We start from the raw sequence: 23,217 nt of genomic DNA on the forward strand, positions 1-23,217 counted from the left end.
CACTGCACCATGCTAGCCCGGCCCTAGTGATAAATCTCAAGAAAGTAAACTGTGTAAATTAGTATAAAAATCTACACAACCCTTTCATTATTTAATTACAAAATGATTACAAACAGAAAGTTATCATAGGTAACCTACTACAACTGTAGAGGTTCTAATTTTAAACACTCACTCTGAAAATAATGAATCATTCACACCCATTTTTCACAGCTTTCCAGTCTGCAAATTATTTTCTAACATATCCTAAACAAAAATATGTTCTTGATAAGCAAACAGGACATTGCTTTTCTTAAGAATCATTTATTGTAAATTATTAAAGTGGAAGGTTAATTGGTACAGTACTATGCATAATCTCTTATCCTTGAAAAATTAAACAGATAAAAATGCAAAGCAAAATGAGCATGTAAAAGACAAAAATAAGCATATTTTATAGAGAATGTTCCCTATTATACCTATGTACTAATGTTCTTCTCCATTGTTTTAATGAATTTATGGCTTATTCCTCTTCTATGTAATTCTTACAAATGAACATATTTTCCATCAGTTAATAGATGTTACATAGTTTTGGATTTTTCATTCAACTCCACTAATTAGTTGACTGAAATATTCAACTAAATGAAGAATTAAGAATCCATTCCATTGTCTCAGAAAATGTAATACTGTTCTTTTATGAAATTTGCACAATAGGATATAATCCAAATGTTCCAACTACAAAGTGATGATTTTAAAATGTCAACCCTGATTTGTTTTCTGTTATTATTATGACCTCATTAAGCATTACATTTTTTAATTCACTGCTATCTTGTGGAATAATCAATTTTACAGTGAAAAGGCTTACAAAATGTGTACTGGAACCAAACTATTTTATCACTTTTATATTGATTATAAATGAGATAGTTAAAAATTATTCCCCATGTTATGTGATATAGTAGAGGAAAAAAAGATCAATATTCTTCAGAATAACTAAAAGAAGAATCACTGCTTAAAAAAACAACAAAAAATGGAAAGCAAGCTTTATTTTGTACCCTTAGTGTAAATTTTAGACCTAATCGAATAAACAGAAGATATTTTAAAAATACATCTATGAACAAATTTCCGAAGATTGCTCCCACAGCTAAATCAATAGGGACACATTTAAAAATATTATTGGAATATATCAATATATTTGTCAAAGTTAAGATTCAAATTTGTTACATCACAGCACACATCCAAAAATGTATGCTACACACGTCAAAAATTCCCACTGAATATAACAAAATAAAAATCTGTGAATAAATATAAGGCATTTTGAAATAATATCTGCAGAAAACCAAAAAGAGGCCAACAAAAATTCCTATGACCTAAATTTTACGTCATAGATTCATATGGTCTTCAAAATAGATTTAGTTGTAGTGCTACACATTAACTATATTCAACTGCTTATCAAAATATCCATTTTCTGGCAGCTAAATGTTACTACTTAAAAAAGAAAAAAGTTAAGTGCCTTTTTTCTTAAGAGAGGGGAAAAAATGCAGCAGAAAATTACAGGAGCCCACATATCCTTTTTCTTAAATTTAATTTGTCATATATAAGGTTTTTATATACAATCAGTGTGCATTGTAACAGTTATATTATAAAAGTCAATCAAGTTTATCTAAAATGTTACCTGGCTGCATAGCACATTTGACATTATTGCCCACATGAAAAGAGAAAACAAATGGATTTACAATAACTTTTGGCTATTTTGAATTCTGAGAGTGTTCATACACTTACCCTTTTAAAACCAAATGCATCTGAAAATGTTTCCAGAGCATGCAGTTTAGATTTTACGTATTATCTCACCATTTTGCTACTACATACACACTATTGACCAAAAAATAAAATAAAAAAGTAAAAGGAACGAAATAACATGTATTTAATAAAAGTCAATATAAAAAGAGGACTAATGGAATTAAGTAGCCCCTTTCCCCATTTTTTACATTCTAAACAATGATTCCATCAAGACAAATAATTAAAAAGTGTTGTGACACTGATTTTTTTTTTTTTTTTTTAAAACAATAAGAAGGCCTGAGTTGGTAGGGAAAGGAACAGTCAAAAAAAGCCTGAGAAAGGGAAGTAAGTAAGGAAAGCTCATTTAATCTATTTACAATAATTTACAGTCAATTTTTTGTGTGTATGTAAAAAGGCATAATAATAGATCACAAACAGGAAGTTCCTGGCTATTTTACAGATATAAGTACAGAATTTAAATATTCAAGCTTGTGATGAAAAGTGGCAAGGTGGTCGCAGTGTACAATGTAAACAAGTAGCTTTGGAAAGTGAACAAAATCCTTGAGTGTTTTTTCTTTATTAAGAAAAGAACTCTCTTTCATTCCTTCCTGAAACATGATCACAGGTCAGAGTAAAGTTCATATACAAACATAATTTAAATGGAGTTCAGTCTAAAATCATTGACTTAAAAACAGTTTATCCAGCCTATATGGAAGGGCAGTGTTGAGGTCCCTGTAAGAGTAAACATTTTCCATCTCTTTAAAAAAGAAAAAAAAAAAAGTACTACAATATTTGTAGCACAGTGCAGCATAATCCTTAAATATAAAAATATTTTCTCTTCTGTTGGGATAATAGACCTTGCATCCTGGAAAGAAGTAACAATACTGCTACTGATAGATCTGTTTATATCTTTCAAGTCATGTAAGGCAATTACTGTGTTGGTTTATGAAATATGGCTAAAAGAAAAGTCCAGAACAACAAAATATCAGTTTTTGTTATGTTTTCCGATTACTCCAGGTATGCTCAGGTGTACTTTTGTGTTCAATTGAATGTTCAAATGGAGATCTGGAGCCATAAGGAGACCTCTGATCTAGTGGTGATCTAGGCCCACTACTGGAAGCTCTGTGGTCCATTTGCCAATCTGAGTGATACCTATAATCCCTGGAAGATTTATGATGTGTATATTCAGAACTTGACCGATGATCTGAATGTAACCGATGATCTGAATGTAACCGATGATCTGAATGAGATCTATCTTTTAAACTTCCTTCCAAATTTGACCTGTGATCTCTACTTCTGTGATCATCCAGTTTTCTGTGTTTCTCTCTATCACTGTAATATCTAACAAAAGAGAAATTAGAAATATTATTTAAATTAATAATACAAATTAAATGTTTCCAAATGAATAACATCTTATTAAAAATAAAACAAAATAATTTAAAGTATACTTTTAATTGTATAAAAGTTCAGTGTTTCATTACTTAAAAATTACTGGAAATAACCGTGTACTTTTGAAAAACTATTTGATTCATAAAACTAAAGTGAACCATACAGACCACCTCAGAGAAATCTAATTTCACATCCCCATTTTATGATGTTTGGTACTTTTTATTTTATACATCATTTGTATTAACGCATCTTAATTATCTGGAAGCTAGATTAAGATAACCACAACTATACACTTGAAATCAGAACCTTTTTATATGAGCCTCTTAAGCCAGTGCTTCTCAACCAGAAGCTGGGCTCATGTCTGGCAAGAACAGCAGTGATGGCGGGAGCCTCTCCTGCCTCCATGTTAGCGCTAAGGACGTCTGACTGACAGCTTAGGCCTGCTCCCCACCAGGAGCAGGGCTAAGCCGTCAGTTGGACATCCCTCAGGGGATCCCAGACTGAGAGGGGCAGGCTGGGCTGAGGGACCTCCTCTCCCCCAGTGCATAAATTTCGTGCACTGGGCCTCTAGTCTATAATAATGGGTAGTATGCTAATTAGACCAAACGTCCATCTGGACAAGACCAGAGCAGGAGTGAAGCCTGGATCCTGGGTGACTGCCAGCAATGGCCGGAGTGAAGCAGCCCAGGTCCCAGGTGCCTGCAGGTGGCAGCTGGAGCGAAGCCCAGATCCTGGGTGCTGGAGGGAAGTTGGTGCTGGCAGCTGGGGAAAGGAAGGCCTACTCTTGCACTAATTTTTGTGCATAGACCTCTAGTGAACAAATAAAACATCCTGATTTCAGGACCATCTCAGGTGTTTTCAAATAAAAATTTCCCCATTTGTTTTAAAGTGTAATAAAGAACTCCCTCCATCAAATTTCAGCCATATTCCATCAAGCTTTTATTTTACCTTACTAGAGGCCCAGTGCACACATTTGTGCAAGGGTGGGGGTCACTAAACCTGCCGATAATCAGGGCTGAGCAGGGCTGTCTCACCCAGTCCTGATCAAGGCCAGGCCAGCGGGAGGCTTCGGGGAGGGTAAGAATGGGAGAAGGGACTACGGGAGGATGGCCAGCCAGTGGCAGGGAGGGACCAGAAGAGGTTGGCTGTGGGAGCACACTGACCACCATGGGAAGCTCCTGTGTTGTGCGTCTGCTCCCTGGTCGTCAGTGTGCATCATAGTGACTGGTTGACTGGTCATTCTGTTGTAACAGTTGATTAGGCTTTTATATACCTAGACTACAGGCCCAGTGCACAAATTCGTGCATAGGTGGGGTCTGGCTGGTCCTCCATAATTAAGGCCGATTGGGCCAGGCTGGCTGGGCCCAGGGGCTGTAGACATTTGGCTGACCAGCCCCACACCATGGTTGAACTCCCGATCAAAGGAATAATTTTCATATTAGCCTTTTATTATATAGAATTATATTTTGAGGAGTTTTTAAGCAAATATTCTCCAAAACCAACAATGAATCCTGTGACATAATTATAGAACTCCCTATGCTTTCTTACCCTCACCGTCCATTATCTTCCCTCTGAGGTCTGACAGTCTGATGCTTCTCTATCTCTGGATCTGTTTTTGTTCATCAGTTCCTCCCTATACTTTCATCTCTTATTAAACTTTAATCTTAAATTTATAATTAAAAAAAACTTTTTATAGAAAAACCCAGTTCTTAATATTAACAAAAAGAATTAGAGTTCATATTTTTCTTATTTATAAATAAGCACCTTTATTTCACATAAGGTTTGTTTGAAGTGATAATAAGGTCAAACATAGTAAATAAAATAAAAAACAGAAAGAAACAAATAAGCAAACTTTAAGAACTGACTGTCAGGTTTACCTGCTGTCTTGCTTGTAGTGATCCCAATCACGATGATCTTTTCCATTACTAAAAGAAGAATAGGGCCTTTTCCTAGAGTCACTCTTTTTGTAAGAATCTCCCTGATGTCGGTCTTTATGATGATCATGATACTGAGATAAGTGTCTATCAGAAGAATAACTGTCTCTGCTGCTATCATCATGATTTGTATTTTCTTTTAATCTTTCCACATCTGTTAAATTAAAAAACTCAACTTTTGTTAATGAATTTAACTTTGCTGCTACATTATAAGAATTTCTGTCTTAACTCCAGCTAAACAAAATCAGTTCCCAAATACAGGTAGTTAAAGCATTTAGAAATGGTTTATTAAAACAGTACTAAGAGTTACAAAAGGGGTCACTCTATTCCAAAATGTGAAAAATCACAACTGAAATATTTAAGGCCCATTTCCTTCTAAGACAGACTATACTTTTGTGATTCTTGTGCAGAAAAAATGTATTATTGCATTCTAAATTAATTTATTTATCATTTTAATAATTTATTGTATTTTAACAATTACCTACAATTTCTATAAACTGGTAAAGGGTGATTTATGGAAAGGTTAACAATAAGCAAAAACGGATTAAAATAATAAATTCAATATAATGATGTAGGTATGTATTATCTAAAACCCCAAAAAGGAAAAACAATTTTAAAATGTGCTTTTAAAAATAATTAGTAAGACTGACTTACCTGGATTTCTAATCACTTGAATATTCACGTTGCTGTTCTGGTCATTATTTTGCTAAAATAAATGCACACATGTAAGAATCTTTTAAGTGGTATAATAAACTATTACAAAAAAGGGTGAGGGGCCCTAAAAAGAAAACCTCAAGGCTGAAAGAAGCTTGTACATAATACACTAGAATGTATATATATGTAGCATTTGCAGATATCTTCTTTAAAAATCATAAACTATTTGTCACATGACATTACAAAATTTGACTTTGAAATAAATTAAGACTTAACAGAAAAGTAATATCGAAGAGTTCCCATAGGTCTTTCTTATAGCTGCTCCTAATGTTAGTATCTTATATAAGCATGGCATAATGATCAAAACTAAGTAGCTAAAATTGGTACAATACTATTAACTGAACTACATACTTCATTCAGATTTTACATTTTTCCACTAAGATCTTTTTCCACCCCAGGATCCAATCTGGAACTTCATATAACACTTAGGTTTTATGTCTAACTTAGTTTCCTTCAATGTGGGACAGTTCCATCGTTTTTTCTTGTCTTCCATGATCTTGACACTTTTGACGAGTACTATAGAGTTACTGTGTGGTATATCTCTTGCAATTTTTCTGGAATTTTCTTATGATTAGATTGAGGTTATGCAAATCACAGAAGTGATGTACCTTTCTCAGTGCATCATACTCAGGTGGTTCATGATGTCAATACGTCTTATTTCACTGGTGATTTTATTTATTTATTTATTTATTTATTTATTTATTTATTTATTTATTTAAATATATTTTATTGATTTTTCTTACAGAGAGGAAGGGAGAGAGATAGAGTTAGAAATGTCGATGAGAGAGAAACATTAACCAGCTGCCTCTTGCACACCCCCTACGAGGGATGTGCCCGCAACCAATGTACATGCCCCTGACTGGAATTGAACCTGGGACCTTTCAGTCCGCAGACCAACGCTCTACCGCTGAGCCAAACCGGCTTCAGCTCACTGGTGATTTTAATCACTTGTTTACAGTGGTGTCAGGCAAGTTTCTTTTCTAAATGTTATTGTATCTCTTTGTAATTAATAAACATCTTAGAGAAGATATTTTTAGACTATGCTAATATCTCATTTCTTGTTCACTAATTTTAGCTTCCTTCAGAAGCTCTTACCTGCAAATGTTCTTAATGTGGTACTCTAGTGGTAATTTTCTATTTCATTCGTTCCTCCTACATTTATTAACTGAATTCTTCTCTAAGGAAGAATGTCTGTTTTAGTAACATAAATAAGGAAAAAAAAAAAGATGTGTTACTTTACCTGAGATTCCTGCCGTTTTTTAATAGCATGCTTATATAACTTATGTAATTTTCTTGCATCAAACTCAGTAAACTTAGATACGAAAATCCACAGGTTTCTAGAAGAAAAAAAAGGCAAATTAGTCTGGTGAAAAATATTTAGATTTTTCATAATCCCCGAAACACACAAACACAAATACTTTGCCCTCTATGTAATAAAGCCTAAAGCGATTATTTCTAGTGTTTTTTTAACATTTCATATAGGGATAAAACTCTAAATAAACCTAAACATTAAGTTTGATTTCTCTTCCAAATCCCTTCATTTTATAATTTTTAGAATGAAAAGCACTAATCAATCCTAATTTGAAACCAGAGATGCAAATTTACAAATCAGGAAAGGACTCATAATGTTATTCAGATTAGTTATAAAAGGAATAAGCTATGTTCCTAGTCTGAACATTTATACCATCAGATAATATCACTTGTAAAAAAAGGGCCCTAACAGTTCTGCCTGGCAGTTATACTTTAGAAAACAACTGTCATTTTATAATTGTAATGCAATGGTCATGAGAATAACATGGAGTCTTTGGACCTCTATATGTCTATGGACAACATGGAGTCTTTAGGCCTCTCTTCCCATCCCAAGGCAAGAATTAGTAACTGATCATAGTATTTCATGATAAATTCAGATGCAGCCTATGGATACTTCTTAACACAGCTTCCTAAACAATCATTCATAATCAGTGACACTTAAGTCTATCTGCTATCACTGAAAAAGTAATAGTTTTACATATTCACAATTTTTTTCTTAAATATTTTTCAAAAGGTATTATAAAATATGACTTGATATTTGCTTATATAAACAGGGTAGAGAAATTACTAATTAGCCAATGATAGAGTTTAGCAGATTAGCCAACATCAACATCTTTAATGAGCCAATCAATCAATTTTAAGGAAAAACAAAAACAACAACAACACACACACACACACACACAATCCTCTGTATGAATAACAACTTCCCAAAAGAAAGCCATCTTCTAATGACACTGGTTGAAGGAAGATGGTCTTAGAAAGCAAAAATTCTTAGCTATAAAATAACTTTTCATTATATTTTATGAGAAAGTATATGAAAGCACTTAATTTGAGGATCTCTAAATGACTGACACATTTTTCAAATATTAAGCACTTATTGCTTATAACTACAAAGTAGACATTAAATTATAAAGCCTTGCATGGGATACTTTTGGTAACAGGTATATTAAACTGTTTTTATATTTTCAAAGCTCTATCCTATTATTTAATTTCACAAATAACCTTTAAATAGGCATAGTAAAAATAGCAGCCAATTTTAAAAATAAACAAGTAAATCAGGTAATGAGGCTAAATGACTCATATAACTAAGTAAGGCTAGAAGACTCCTAATTTGCTTTCCACTAAAATAAGTAATTCTCAGCCTTCTGATTTTGAGTATTGATATGTAAGAATAGCTGCTGGCTAGTAAACTACTAAGAAATTGCTATGTATTAGTAAATTTTGAAATATGTAAGTCTGTGAGTTATAAATTAACTGCAGAATTATCCCAGCACATGTGCATAAAGAGATGGGTATCTGGTGATTTTTTTAGACGAATTCTTATCAGTGTTAAGTTAGTTGTAGCTTTCTGTATTTTATTAAATAACCATTAAATTTTATTAAATTGCTATTAAATTTTATTGAATTACCATTGGTATTATCAATTAAGTTTGTGAAGGTTGTTTGCTTAACTGCAACATATAATGATACTTTTTTTCATCAATATTTTGGCCTATAATTTTGCAATTTAAAGAGCAATAACCTATGTCTTCATAGTTAATGGGCACATATATACATAATACTCTCAAAATCTGCTCCCTAAAGTGAGCAATACTTCATAGCCTGTAAAATCGGGGCACTGAAATAAATTGCACATCCATCTCTCCGGCAATCATTGTAATTTTTGTTTGCACTTTCCAAGATAAATGGAGGTGTTGTTATTTCTCACCCTAAATACTTCAGTATTCGTAATATTAACTAGTCAATATCTGTTATCTTCTTTTAAAAATAAAATGTACATAGAATAAGATGCACAATTTTTTAAGTTTACACTTGCTGAGTTTTACAAATTAATATACTTTATAACCCCAAAATATATTTAAAATGTTCTGTTTTGCCTTTTCACAGTGTCTAAGTTCTTTTACCAATGGAGAGTTTTAACAGACAATGGGGTATGTCAGAAATGGTCCAAAAATTGAGAAGCATTCCCTATACCAGCGGTCGCCAACTCCCTACCCCCGGTTCCTGTTTATAAACTAAATCCAAAATAGCATATATTTGTATTAGTCACTATATAATTTCAACAAGATACTTATTAATAATCTTTCTAGCAAGTAATATAGATTTTCTCCCTCTATGACCTCAAAAAAACTCTAATTATAAGGTTTCAAAATATAGTACATTGAAATATTTTCAGATGGAAAACAAGCTCCTTTACACTAAAAAGTAGGAAAATGTTTAATATAATCCTTTAAATTAACGAAATTTAGCTCTAAGAACAATTCACTCCATTTCTTTATTTTCCCAATTTTACCACAGCTAAGCGACAATCAAAAACGTGTTTGGGAGCCAACAACAGAGAAAATTTAACTCTGGATCTTCAATGTAAAAAGATAGATTCCCATGAAAGCCTAACATATATAATTGAGCTTGATTGTATTCTTTTTTTTTCTTTTTTAAATATACTTTATTGATTTTGTACAGAGAGGAAGGGAGAGAGAGAGTTAGAAACATCGATGAGAGAGAGAGTCATCAATCAGCTGCCTCTTGCACACCCCCCACTGGGGATATGCCCGCAACCAAGGTACATGCCCTTGACCGGAATCGAACCCAGGACCCTTCAGTCCCCAAGCCGACGCTCTATCCATTGAGCCAAACCAGCCTCGGCTTGATTGTATTCTTGATCTACGGCTCTGAGCTTGGGAATCGTAAGATGAGTTGAAAAGGATGAAATAATTGTTTATGGTATTTGAGGAAAGAGTTAATGCTACATTCAGTATATATATTCCAACCAAAAATAAAAGATTAAGCTAGAATATATGAATATATAAATATAGTACTTCAAAATTATTGTCTCCCATTCCTCATGACGTTTATTATTATTCAATAAGTGGAAAATATGTAATCCCTTACAATTTATAAAGACCTTCATGCCTGGCCAGTGTAGCTATGAGGTAACGTTTCAATTCCCAGCCAGGGTACATCCCCAGTTGGGGGGTCATTGATGTTTCTGTCTCTCTCTCCCTCTCTGAAGTAACTGGGGAGACAGAGCCACTGGGCCCTATAGGACACCTAGCACACAAGGACACTCTATCAACACAGGGAAGCAGCCAAAATGTGAAGACAAAGAAACAGATCACAAATGAAAGAAATGGAGGAAAGCAAACTACTGGATACAGAGTTCAAGACCATGGTTATAAGGTTTTTCAAGAATTTTCTATAAAAGGATGATAAATTTAGCAATATGAAAAATGACCAACCAGAAATTAAGCATACAAAGACTGAAATAAAAAATAATATACAGAGATCCAACAGCAGATTAGATGATCACAAGAATCAAGACAAAGATTTAAAATACAAAGAAACAAAAAACACTCCTCAGGAAAAGAAAAAAGAAAAAAAATCCAAAAAGTTGAAGATAGTGTAAGGAGCCTCTGGGACAACTTCAAGCAAACCTACATCAGTATTATGGGGATTCCAGAAGGAGAAAGAGAACAAGATACTGAAAACCTATTTGAAGAAATAATGACAGAAAACTTCCCCCACCTGGTGAAAGAAATAAACTTACAAGTCCAGGAAGCCCAGAAAACCCCAAACAAAAAAAATCCAAAGAGGATTTTTGGATTTTAATTATAATGTGTCACACCAAGACAATTAAAATGCCAAGAACAAAAGACAAAAAGAGAATATTAAAAGCAGCAAGAGAAAAACAGTTACCTACAAGGGAGCACCCATAAGACTGTCAGGTGATTTCTCAACAGAAACTACACAGGCCAGATGAGAGTGGCAAGAAATATTCAAAGTGATAAATAAGAAGAACCTACACAACCAAGATTACTCTACCCAGCAAAGCTATCATTCAGAATTGAAGGTCAGATAAAGAGCCTCACAGATGAGAAAAAAACTAAAGGAGTTCATCACTGCCAAACCAGTATTATACAAAATGCTAAAAGTTCTTTAAGAAGAGGAAGAAGAAAAAGGTAAAGATAAAAATTATGAGCAACAAATACATATCTATCAACAACTGAATCTAAAAACCAAGGGAATAAAAAATCTGATGAACAGTATTAACTGGTGAATATAATAGAATTAGGGGCATAGAAAGGGAGTGAACTGACAATTCTCAAGGGAAAAGGGGAGGGGAGTGGGGGTGCAGGAAGAGACTGAACAAAAATCGTACACCTATAGATGAGGACCGAGGGGGGGGAGAGAGAATAAGGGAGTATGGGGTAGGAACCTGGTAGAGGGGAGATATGAAGGGGATAAAAGAGGAAAAACTGTAATAATCTGAACAATAAAGATTTATAAATAAAATAAAATGCAATCTAAATTTTAATGAAACCGCTTTCATTGTTTTTTCTTTAAAGGCAGAAATACCAGCTATGAATATCATGATACATAATTAATTGATCACTCATGAATAAAAAAAGCTTTAAAGGGAAAATAGTAAAAATAACCATCCTCCAGTTACCTCTCTAAACATTAGTATTACTAAAATTCAAAAGTAGAAGAATAAATTGAAATATAATAGATTATTACATACCCACAAATTTAACACTTCCTAAAAGTATATTACTTACTTTCTCCACTGCTTGATTTGTTCAGGATTTGAATACTCTTTCAGACATTCTGTGATATGGTCACCAATTTTTATTAAACATTGTCTAGTATGCTCTAGTTGTTCTCTTTCTGAAAGGCCTTTCTCAGGCCTATCAAGTTGTTTCAAAGCTGCTTTGACAGGCCTCATTCTTTCTTTACACTTTTAAAGAGGGAAAATAAGAAACATAAAGATGTATTAAACATAAATTAAACAAACATCTTCTTTCAATGATATTTACATGAGTAAATATAGCACTGTTTGATGCTAACCTAACCATTAAATATCACCTCAGAGCTCTTAAATGCCAGGGATTTCCCCCCTTAGATTCTCTTTGGAAAGCAAGACTTTCATTAACAGTCTTTGTATGAGTAATAACTTTGAATTTTACTTATCTTTTTGTTAAAATGGTACTTTTTACACTGGAACTATCCATTTTAAGCAGCTTAAACACAGAATGATGACAAGCATGGTAGCATATAAAACCCATTTTAGACCAGTGTTACTCCAAGTGTAGTCTATGAACTGGCACTTGGTTCCAGGGGATAGGCAGAGAAATTTCAGAGACCTTTATGTCAATCTGACAGGGCAATTTTATTACTGAACCAAGTAACAAAATATTAGGGCTTGTATTTTGTATATTTTTTAAAATTATACTTCCTAAAATACTAAAAAGAAGCTACTCCTTCACTAAAGACAAAAAGCAGTGTCATATAGTTAACAGGTTCAGAAACTAAATGGAGAAAAGAAGTTCAATTTAAGTCATCCTTAAATGCTTCTCCGTCGAGTTTTTCGTAAAGATTTTCCAAGTTGATTCTAAATTTAAATTATCTTCCAAATATAGTTTCATAACCTGAACTACAGTAGCAACAAATTCAAAGACATTTCTAAATTAAAAGCAGCAAAGAATAAAACTGCAGTTTAAATGTTATATGGATTGTTACTAATAACCGGTCTACTACAGTGGTCACCAGCCTTTCAGACTTCAAAGACCACTAGTGCTCTGCAGACCATCAGTTGGTGACTGCTGGGATACTACTTACAATGCTGAATGTCTTCTGATCCAGCTCTTCAGATTCTTCAGATATAGGAACTGGTTCACCACTTGCAGTGATATGAACTAAAGGATCAGACACTGAAGATTTCTTGGATCTTTCCTTGCTATCAGATTTGGATTCGCTCAACTGAAGAAAAAGAAAAAGAAAAACCCAAAAGTAACAAAGGTAAAATGATTAACACTTCCAAAAAACAATTGTTTATTCACTTTTAATATCCCTATCTATTTTATCTTTCCCCAATTTTATTTGGAGAAAACAAAAATAAATAAATAAATAAATAAGGTTACTCTGTAATGTTACCCTATAGGTAAGAAATTTTAAAAAGGGTTTAAGCCTATCTTTCTCTTCTATGAGATACCTACATGATTGAACTCAGATATTGAAACTAACATGGGCTGATAGGCAATTTGTTCTCCTAAAATATAAATAAGCTGATTGTGTAACTTTCTAAATTTTACATTATGATTTGCATACCTTTTCTTCCTTTATGTCTTTTTCTTTCTGCATAGCTTCTATAGCTTATTTTACTTTCTTTTCTCTCTTTCCTTTAAAATTTTTTTTAAAATATATTTTATTGTTTTTTTACAGAGAGGAAGAGAGAGTTAGAAACATCAATGAGAAAGAATCATCAATCAGCTTCTTCTTGCACACTGCCCATCAGGGATGTGCCCGCAAACAAAGCACATATCCCTGACCAGAATAGAACCTGGGACCTTCCAGTCCGAGGCTGATGCTGTATCCACTGAGCCAAACCGGTTTCGGCATCAAATCTTGACCAAGATTAAATTTATTTTCTTTGCATGACTACTATTGCATGTATGCAGATTCTGAAAAATAATCCAGAATCCTATTAATAATGACACATGCAATATTTGCCTTCCTATAAAAACTAATGTAAGCCAGTTCCATTCAAAATTCATAATAAAATTAAAGGAGACAAAACCTCACTCAAATGGTAATGTTTGAAAAGAAAGGACCTTTGCTCTATCTCTCTAGTGACATATGATATTCTATTGGATGGGTGAAATACTGTTCTGTAAATGAGACTGCATAATAAGCTATTTTTTAAAAACATATTTTATTGATTTTTTACAGAGAGGAAGGGAGAGAGATAGAGAAACATCGACCAGCTGCCTCTTGCACACCCCCTACTGGGGATGTGCCCGCAACCAATGTACATGCCCTTGACCGGAATTGAACCCGGGACCTTTCAGTCCACAGACCAACGCTCTACCACTGAGCCAAACCGGTTTCGGCTAAGCTATTTTTTAAAGAAAATTTCAGTACTAAAAAATAAAATTTCAGGTCTTAGTCAAATTTCAAATGTAAAACATACCAAAACATGCAATGTTCCTTTCTATTTAACTGGCTGCTTTTCTAAAACACATTCTTACCTTATCATCTTCATCGGACTTTTCTGAGAGCAGAGGAGAAGAATCACTCTTTATTTCCTCTTTCACCTTTATAGACTTCATTGATTTATTCTTCTTAGCTCTAGCTTTTCTCCTCTTTGAACCTCCCTAAAAATAATTATTTTTATTCTAAACAATTTCACAGATCCCATTTATTAAAAAAGCTTCTTAAATATTGAATCAAAAAGTAAAGAAACAAATAGTTTGACTCAATTCTTAGCCTGTTGGAAAAATCTATACACCAAGCTTAGAAAGTCAACAAACATCATATCTATATTATGAAAACCCAGTGGTACTAATGCCGTTAACAGCCAAAGATTGGTATGGGTGGGTGGGACTGCACCTGTGGCAGGGTGCGTACAGGTGGGCAGGGCTGCGCGATTTTGCACTATGGGCTTCTAGCAACTTAATAAAAATGAAGCAGAGAGAAACAGAAGGAGGTTTTTTTTTCCCATCCTAAATTAATATCTTCAACTAAATTCAATGCTACCAGAGTAGCATTAAAAATTATTTTTAATGGCACATATGTAATTGTGACATTGTGGTCATAGGTAAATTTTTTAAGATTTCTAAAGTTCCAATCAACTTTTAGTGTCTTCTTCCTACTTTTTTGGAGCCCCTCATAAATAAGCTCAGTGATCTTTAACGCTACTCCTTAAGCTTTCCAATGTCTCCAAATAACACAGTAATGGAGGTTTGACCTTTCAAAAAGGACTCCATTCTAAACAAGTTGCCCCCATTCCCTCTCTAAATACTAAAATAAAAAGTAATCTCACTTCTGAAATACAATACTCATCAGAGTTAACATGAATGTTGAGATAATTTAAGGTAAAATATTACCATATTCAAGTGACACTACTAAATTATGGAAAAATTCACTTGTAAGTTCATTTTAACCTCAGATGTCTTTCTAGGGCAGAGGTTGTCAGCTGTTGTGCATTGCCATACTGGTGTGCTGCAAGAATTTTTAAAATATGCAATACTGGACTATGTAGTCATGGGCACTTACCTCTTTTTCCTTAGATTGTCAGATATAAAAAACAGCCAGCACAACTACAGCTGTCTGGTGTGAATGAATAAAATATATTCCTAATTTTTTGTCAGATCAGCACAAAATATAATTTTTAGTAGCTCTATATAATAAAAATCTAATAGACTGAGTGGCAGAACAACCAGAACAACTGAACATTCACTATGACGGGCACTGACCACCAGGGAGTGTGCATGGAACATGGCAGGTGTCAGCTGTGGGGGGATGGTGAAGCAGGCAAGTGGAGGATGCCAGAACAAGGCAGGGCACTGGTTGCTGTCATCAGGGTGAATCCCGTGATGGTTACTGAAAATTATTTGCTCCCGTGCGCCACAGTCCCACCCAGTGCTTGAACTTGCTGCCAGCACCAGCCCTGCTCACACCTGCTGCCAGGATCAAAGATGCCACTCACACCCACTGCTAGCGCCGTCAGCGGGTGTGAGCAGCAGCTTCAAGCCCCAATAGCCCCTCTCAGGGCTTCTCCACCTCCCCTTGCTCCTGAGGGGAAATCAGAGCAAGCAGCGGCCTCTCACAGCTGCTGCCAGTTCCAGCCCCACTTGCACCTGCTGCCAGCACCGGAGCTGCTGCTTGCACCTGCTGCCAGTGCCATGATCACCTCTGAGGGCGTCTCCACCTCCCCCCGGCTCCTGAGGGGCAATCAGGGCAGCAGCTACCACTCAGACCTGCTAATGGTGCCAGCCCTGCTCACACCTGCTGCTGGCACTGGACCCAAATGCTCCTTGCGTTCAGAGGTTGCAAGTGGGGCCAGCGCTGTCAGTGTGTGGGAGTGGTGGTGGCAGGTGCGGGGCTGCCATCAGACAGGAACTGAGGACAATGGTGGAAGGAGCCAGGTGGGGGCATGGAAGATGGGCTGAGACCCACCCCTACTACAGTCTCACAGCCCACAGTTCCTTTCAAAGTGCACGAATTCATGCACTGGGCCCCTACTTAGTTTTTGTCACGAAAAGAAAATGGTGAAAATTACTGGTCGAAGGCAATTAGTAAGCTAGATTTGTCTTAAAAGTAAACTTCTCTTTAGCATATGAATTTTAACTTACTGCACCAGAAAGTCTTTGAGCTTCTTTTTTTGCAAGATCTCTACTAAGTAATTTGATGAGGTAGTCTGCCCGAGTCTGCAACTGTTTTGCTTGTGGTTTTTTATCAGGGTCATCTGGAAGAATCTGAAAAACAATTTTTTCAGTTTGTCTTTTATAAAATGAAAAAAATTAAAGCTAAAAAGTGTTTATTTTTTAAATATATGCAATTCACTAACAAATTATAACTATTTCAATATTTAGGAATAAACTTAGAATAAAAAAATAAATGTTTTAATATCTATGACACAGTAAAGATCAGTTTATCAGGAAAGAATTTTAAATAAATACACAATGAAGGGGGGAAAAATCCCTCTTCAAAATGGAATGCACAGTGTGAGGTTAAAAATTTCTTCCAAATATACAATAGTGTATTTAGCATCCAGTGTTTATTAAACGCTAGAGGCCAGGTGCATGAAAATTCATGCACTGGGGGGAGGGGGGAACATTGTGTATCCCTCAGACTGACTTGCCCCCTCTCACAGTCTGGGAACCCTCAGGGCAAGGCATGGCCCCCATCCCCCTTCACTGCTGCTGCCTCTGGCCTCCCTCTGCGGGAGGCAACTGGGCCAATCAGGAGAAAGTGACACCCCCATGATGCCTCTGCTGCAACCACTGCCAGCAGCTGTGGCTGCCTGAGCCTTGGCCCTCGCAGCTACCACAGCTTGCCTGAGCCTCAGGTAGGCCCTGGTAGAGGAAGGCCCTGGTAGCAGTAGCCACCATCCACAGCTTGACGTAGCCTCAGGCAGCCACTGTGGCTTTGTCCAAAAGACATCTGCAATAATTAGTATATTACCCTTTTATTATTATAGACTATGGTATTCTTAGATTTCCTTCCTTTCTCATTATAGTATATGATCTATAAAGTTCACAAAACTTCCTAGAATAGATGAGAAAACAAGATGGAGGCATAAAGTAAAGATCTATACTGCTACCTCGCACAACTATTTTAAAATGGCAACTGGAAGACAGAGCGGACATCGTCCAGAACCACCAGAAAGCTGGCTGAGTGGAAATTCTACAGCTAGAAGAAAAGAGAAAAGGACACAAACTCAGAGGAACTGTGGAGGTGCGGAAACCTGTGTGCATGAAAAGGGATGGCGGCTGAATACGCTGCTGTCTTACTTGCAGCACGTGGAAAGCATGAGCAGCTAATGCACAGCTAGCTTTCTCATTCGGGAGGAAAACAAAACCTCCCAACTGCACTGAAATCCACCTCCGGGTGAGATTTTGGATACCAGACTCATTCGGGGAGAAATTGGACTGTCTGGTAGTGGGAGAAACTCAAGAGTAGCCTTCTCTCAGAGGTGCGCACAGCCATTGCCACGGGACACAGACTCAGGGCCCTCGTAGGGCAGGGCTGACAGGAAACCAAGGCTGTCTGCTCCACCTGAGACTCCACCCTATCAAAGCCGAGCACAAAAGCCCTCCCAGTGGAGACACTGCTAATCTTCACCTGAAGGTCAAATCGCCCTAGTGATACCAACAACAATCAAGGCTTAACTACAACAAGACTGCACACACAGACCACAAAGGGTTGCACCAAGAGTGTCCACCTCTGGTAACTAGGAAGGCTGAGCTACTGGGCCCTGCTAGGACACCTAGCACACAAAGCAACTCCATCAACTCAGGGAAGCAGATAACATGTGGAGACAAAGTGGCAGGCCACAAATGAAGGAAATGGAAGAAAGCAAGACTGGATATAGAGTTCAAAACCATGGTTATAAGATTTTTAAGAATTTCCTAGAAAAGGCCAATAAATTCAGTGAAACCCTTGAGGATATGAAAAAGGATAAACTAGAAATTAAGCATACAGTGACAAATTAAAAAGTATTATATTGAGACCTAAAAGCAGACTAGAGGATTCCAAGAATCAAGTCAAAGATTTGGAATATCAAGAAGCAAAAAACACTCCTCTGGAAAAGCAAAAAGAAAAAAAGAATCCAAAAAGGTTGAAGATAGTGTAAGGAGCCTCTGGGACAACTTCAAGCGTACCAACTTCAGAATTATGGGGGTCCCAGAATTAGAGAGAGAGCAAGATACTAAAAACCTGTTTGAAGAAATAATGACAGAAAACTTCCCCCACGTGGTGAAATAACTAGACTTACAAGTCCAGGAAGCACACAGAAACCCAAACAAAAGAAATCCAAAGAGGACCATATCAAGACACATCATAATCAAAATGCCAAGAACAAAAGACAGAGAGAATATTAAAAGGAAAACAGTTACCTAAAAGGGAGCACACATAAGACTATCAGGTGATTTCTCAACAGAAACTACACAGGTCAGATAGGAGTGGCAAGAAATATTCAAAGTGATAAATAAGAAGAACCTACACAACCAAGATTACTCTACCCAGCAAAGCTATCATTCAGAATTGAAGGTCAGGTAAAGAGCTTCACAGATGAGAAAAAACTAAAGGATTTCATCACTGCCAAACCAGTATTATATGAAATGCTGAAAGTTCTTCTTTAAGAAGAGGAAGAAGAAAAAGGTAAAGATAAAAATTATGAACAACAAATACATATCTATCAACAACTGAATCTAAAAACCAAGGGAATAAAAAATCTGATGAACAGTATTAACTGGTGAATATAATAGAATTAGGGGCATAGAAAGGGAGTGAACTGACAATTCTCAGGGAAAAAGGGGACTGTGGGTGCAGGAAGAGACTGAACAAAAATCATACACCTATGGATGAGGACAGTGTGTGTGTGTGTGTGTGTGTGTGTGTGTGTGTGTGTGAGAAGTAAGGGCAGAGGATGGGGTAGGAACCTGGTAGAGGGGAGCTATGGGGGGGGGGGGGGGAGGAAAAACTGTAATAATCTGAATAAAGATGTATTAAGTAAAATAAAATAAAATAAAACTTCCTAGAATACAAGGTAGCATCTATCTAGAAGATGATCCACAACAGGCACTGTGAGGAAACTTTTACAGTAGGACTCTAGTTTTGCTTCAAAGAAGCAAATGACCAATTTCTAGTATCTCAAGATTCCCATTTATCTGTGAAGAAGTAAAATATAAAAAGGGATCTTAAATGATAAGAATAAGGCAATGCTTTCAGTGGTTTCCATTCTAGGCAAAGAAATGATTTCATTAATGTAGTAATATCAAATCATCAGAAATGGTTTGACATTACAAAAATTATAAAAGATTTCAGAATCCAGAATCTTTTTTTCCCATGAATAATTTAGTTATTGATGAAATGAAAGATTTACTTTTAAGCTAAAAAAAAAATATCTTAACAAAAATATAACCTTAGAGGTAAAGCAAAATCTCAGAGGAAATTTAAATTCATGAAATCCCTTCATGAAAACCAGATTCTAAAGAAGCCAAGGTGACACAACTATCTAGAGCCTTTGTTTCCTGACACCAAGTTGAGTTTATTTCTAACATAATTTAAAACATTTTTTGTATTATTTGAGAGTGGAAGAGAGCAACAGGAACATCAATGATCAAGCCTACAACCCAGGCATGTGCCCTGACCAGGAATCGAACCATGACCTTAGAACTCGGAGATCAATGCTCAATCTGTAAGCCACACCAACCAGGTTCTAACATAATTTAAAAGCAAAATTAAATTCAACATCAGAATCAAGAAATTTTTAAGTACCTTGTGTGTTAGACTGAGGTCAGGATCCATTTTAATCATTTCCCAGCTTCCATATCCATATTCATATATGCCAATTAATAAATTGGAATCATCTTCTTTGCCCCAGTCTATATCAAAATGAGCAGCCTTTGTATGGCATGGGATAGTGTACCTACCATTAAAATTAATAACCATTGTCAAGTTTATAATTGCCTTATTAAAAATTAATTTTTAAAATGTTAACATATATGAATCATTCAAAATTTTATTTTATTTTCAAAACATTTCAGTCAAATTAGCTAATGATATAAAAAAACATTTTAACCTACAGTCATATCCAAATTATTGAGTAACAAGAAATTTTACATTTTACAATGGAAAAAGTAAACAACTCACTGCTTTCTTTCTTCTGGATCTGAAGGAATGGATTTATGTAATGGTATTAATTCTTCCTCATGGGAGATGACTAATTTGGCATTCACTTGTACTCCTGATATTCGGAATGTTGGACCCTTTACTTTTCCAAGTCTACCACCTTAATTTTTTTAAGAAAGAGTAAAAAAAAGTGTAAAATATATAACTACAAAATAAAAAAAGTAATGTATGCTATTATTTAGTTTAATAACTATTACTTACATTTACTTATTAGTATTATTTATGTTTGGGGAGAACTTGCTGGCAAACCTTAAATTTTACTACAAGATTTTTTAGTACATATTAGTGATTGTAATATTGGAGATGTGGATTCATAAAAAGCATTTCATGTACTTTAATTGTTTTTTATCTACTGCAGAAGGTAAATCAATCTGTTGATATGATCAATAATTTCTCAATAAGATTTCCGGTATGATTTTCTTTTTCAGTACATCTGATTACTAAATCTTTTCTAAATATTTTTATTTAGTGGATGAATTGTGAAATAAGGATAATAAAGTAACTATGACCAAAACTACCGTATTTTTCGGACCATAAGACGCACCAGTTTTTAGAGAAGGGAAATGAAGAAAAAAAGATTCTGAAACAAATAGTGTCCTAAAATATTTTATGTGCATTAAAACCCAACATCACAGTCATAAACACATGTAATCAACCCTGTAAAGTAAACAGCAGCATTTAGAACCATTTTAGAGCCGGGCAAGCACACAGAGACCACACAGAGCCGGGCAAGTAAAAAAACTTTTTTTAAAAAGTATATGTGTAGGCTATATTTGGACCATAAGACGCAGGGACTTCCCCCCCCCCCCTCCCTTCTGGGGGGAAAAAAGTGTGTCTTATGGTCCGAAAAATACGGTAATATTCTTTTAAGACTGATGAACAGGTAACTTAAGATATAATATCTAACTCAATAAAAGCATATTTTAAAAGTTCCATTTACCTCTCTTTAAATCATTTTCATTTTAATATTACCTGTCCGTTCTGTTCCTGAAGAATTATCCTTCAAAGCTTTAATGCAACCATTATGTACCAACTCTCCTAGTCGTCTGAGGTCTGTCTCTGACTTATCAACTAATTCAGCATCTCGAGCTATTGCATCCAATCTGTAATAAATAATACAATTATCAGGTAAATATGCAGACTAAATTTCACTTCATCTCAAATTCTACAAATCATGCTCTACAAATTTTAGTTCATATAATTGGCATAAGATAAATAAAAACCAGAAAGATTTGATGGGGAAACAATTCATCTATATATTCAACGATAATTAAATAAAGTAAACCAATTCATTACAGAACAAGTGATATGCTCCAAATTTGAAGATTATGTAATAACTAGAGGCCTGGTGCACAAAATTCATGCACGGGGGAAGGGGGGTTTGTCCCTCAGCCTGGCCTGTGCCTTTTTAAAAATATATATATTTCATTGATTTTTTTACAGAGAGGAAGGGAGAGGGATAGAAAACTAGAAACATCAACCAGCTGCCTCCTGCACGCTCCCTACTGAGGATGTGCCCGCAACCAAGGTACATACCCTTGACCGAAATTGAACCTGGGATCTTTCAGTCCACAGGCTGATGCTCTATCCACTGAACCAAACCAGTTTTGACAATGTGCTCTTTGTAGTCCGGGACTTCTTGCTCCTTACAGCCTGCCTGCAGCAGAGGCGGGAGAGGCTCCCACCACAGCTGCTGTGCTCACCACTCATGAGCCCGGCTTCTGGCTGAGCAGAGCTCCCACTGTGCAAGTGCATTGAACACTAGGGGGCAACTCCTGCATTTAGTGTCTGCCCCCTGGTTGTCAGTGCATGTCATATCAACCAGTTTGGTTGATTTGCATATTACGCTTTTATTATATAGGATTATATAGGATTCTATAAAACCTTTTTATAACTGACCAGATCTTAAATTCAAAAGAAATGCTTACTATGTAGACTAGATATTATAATATGATTATTAATGTTCATAGTTTTTTCATCATCATATAAAATATTCAAGTCTTTTACTGTACTATATGCAAGTCATCTCAAAATAAAAAGGAATTGTGTAGAGAAAAAATGTTAAACCAATTTTAGTCTTTGCCATTCTATATCCAGACACTATATATCTTTGTTCTTTGTTATGGATTTACCATAACAAAGAACAAAGAATATCCAAATCACAATGACTAAAATTAACAGATAACAACTATAATAAAAAAAACAAACTGTCTTGATAATTTTATTTTAGTACAGTTTGTGTAAGAGGAAGCTGTATTTAGAAAAACAGAAAATTTCCCTAGTAAGAGAAAATAAAATAGGTCTTTAAGTAAGGTGGCTAGGTAAGCAACTGTTTTCCTAAGAATGAATCTGCTAGTTATAAGTTTCTCACTGAAAAAATGATAAAGCCTTTGAAAGTACCTTGAAAATTATAAAAATAAAAAGTATTTTATAGAAAAATTTATTGGCAGATAAAATTTTAGAGACTAGAAAGAATTAAGGATGGCAATAAAACATTTTTCAAAATTACTTGAATTTTGCTTTCTACAGATTAACTTTGTAAATGTCCATTAAAAGCAAATTTAACGAAGTACCTAAACTAAATATTAGTATAAACAAAAAACCCTGACAAGAATATAAAACATACTATGATTCTATGAGAAAAACAGATGTATTTACCTTTCTAGAGGGCCACCAAATTTCTTGTAACTCTTGATAAACCTAG

At 35.2% G+C, this 23,217-nt stretch overlaps 1 protein-coding gene across 1 annotated transcript in view; it reads right to left on the reverse strand.

Moving 5' to 3' along the window:
• Positions 1–284: 284 nt before the first annotated feature.
• Positions 285–23,217, reverse strand: part of CHD1 (chromodomain helicase DNA binding protein 1) — a 76,736-nt gene continuing 53,803 nt past the window's right edge. The window contains exons 25-36 of the mRNA XM_084880453.1: positions 23,172–23,213; positions 21,486–21,616; positions 20,475–20,613; positions 20,100–20,250; positions 16,451–16,573; positions 14,345–14,470; positions 12,936–13,076; positions 11,876–12,054; positions 7,027–7,123; positions 5,727–5,778; positions 5,016–5,226; positions 285–3,090 (exon numbers count right to left, since the gene is read on the reverse strand). Coding sequence (XP_084736579.1) covers positions 2,745–3,090; positions 5,016–5,226; positions 5,727–5,778; positions 7,027–7,123; positions 11,876–12,054; positions 12,936–13,076; positions 14,345–14,470; positions 16,451–16,573; positions 20,100–20,250; positions 20,475–20,613; positions 21,486–21,616; positions 23,172–23,213 — 1,738 coding nt within the window. The 3' untranslated portion in view covers positions 285–2,744. The remainder of the gene's footprint in view (positions 3,091–5,015; positions 5,227–5,726; positions 5,779–7,026; positions 7,124–11,875; positions 12,055–12,935; positions 13,077–14,344; positions 14,471–16,450; positions 16,574–20,099; positions 20,251–20,474; positions 20,614–21,485; positions 21,617–23,171; positions 23,214–23,217) is intronic.

This window comes from Pipistrellus hanaki (genome assembly GCF_964339955.1).
Source record: "Pipistrellus hanaki genome assembly, chromosome: 4".
Lineage (NCBI taxonomy): Eukaryota > Metazoa > Chordata > Mammalia > Chiroptera > Vespertilionidae > Pipistrellus > Pipistrellus hanaki.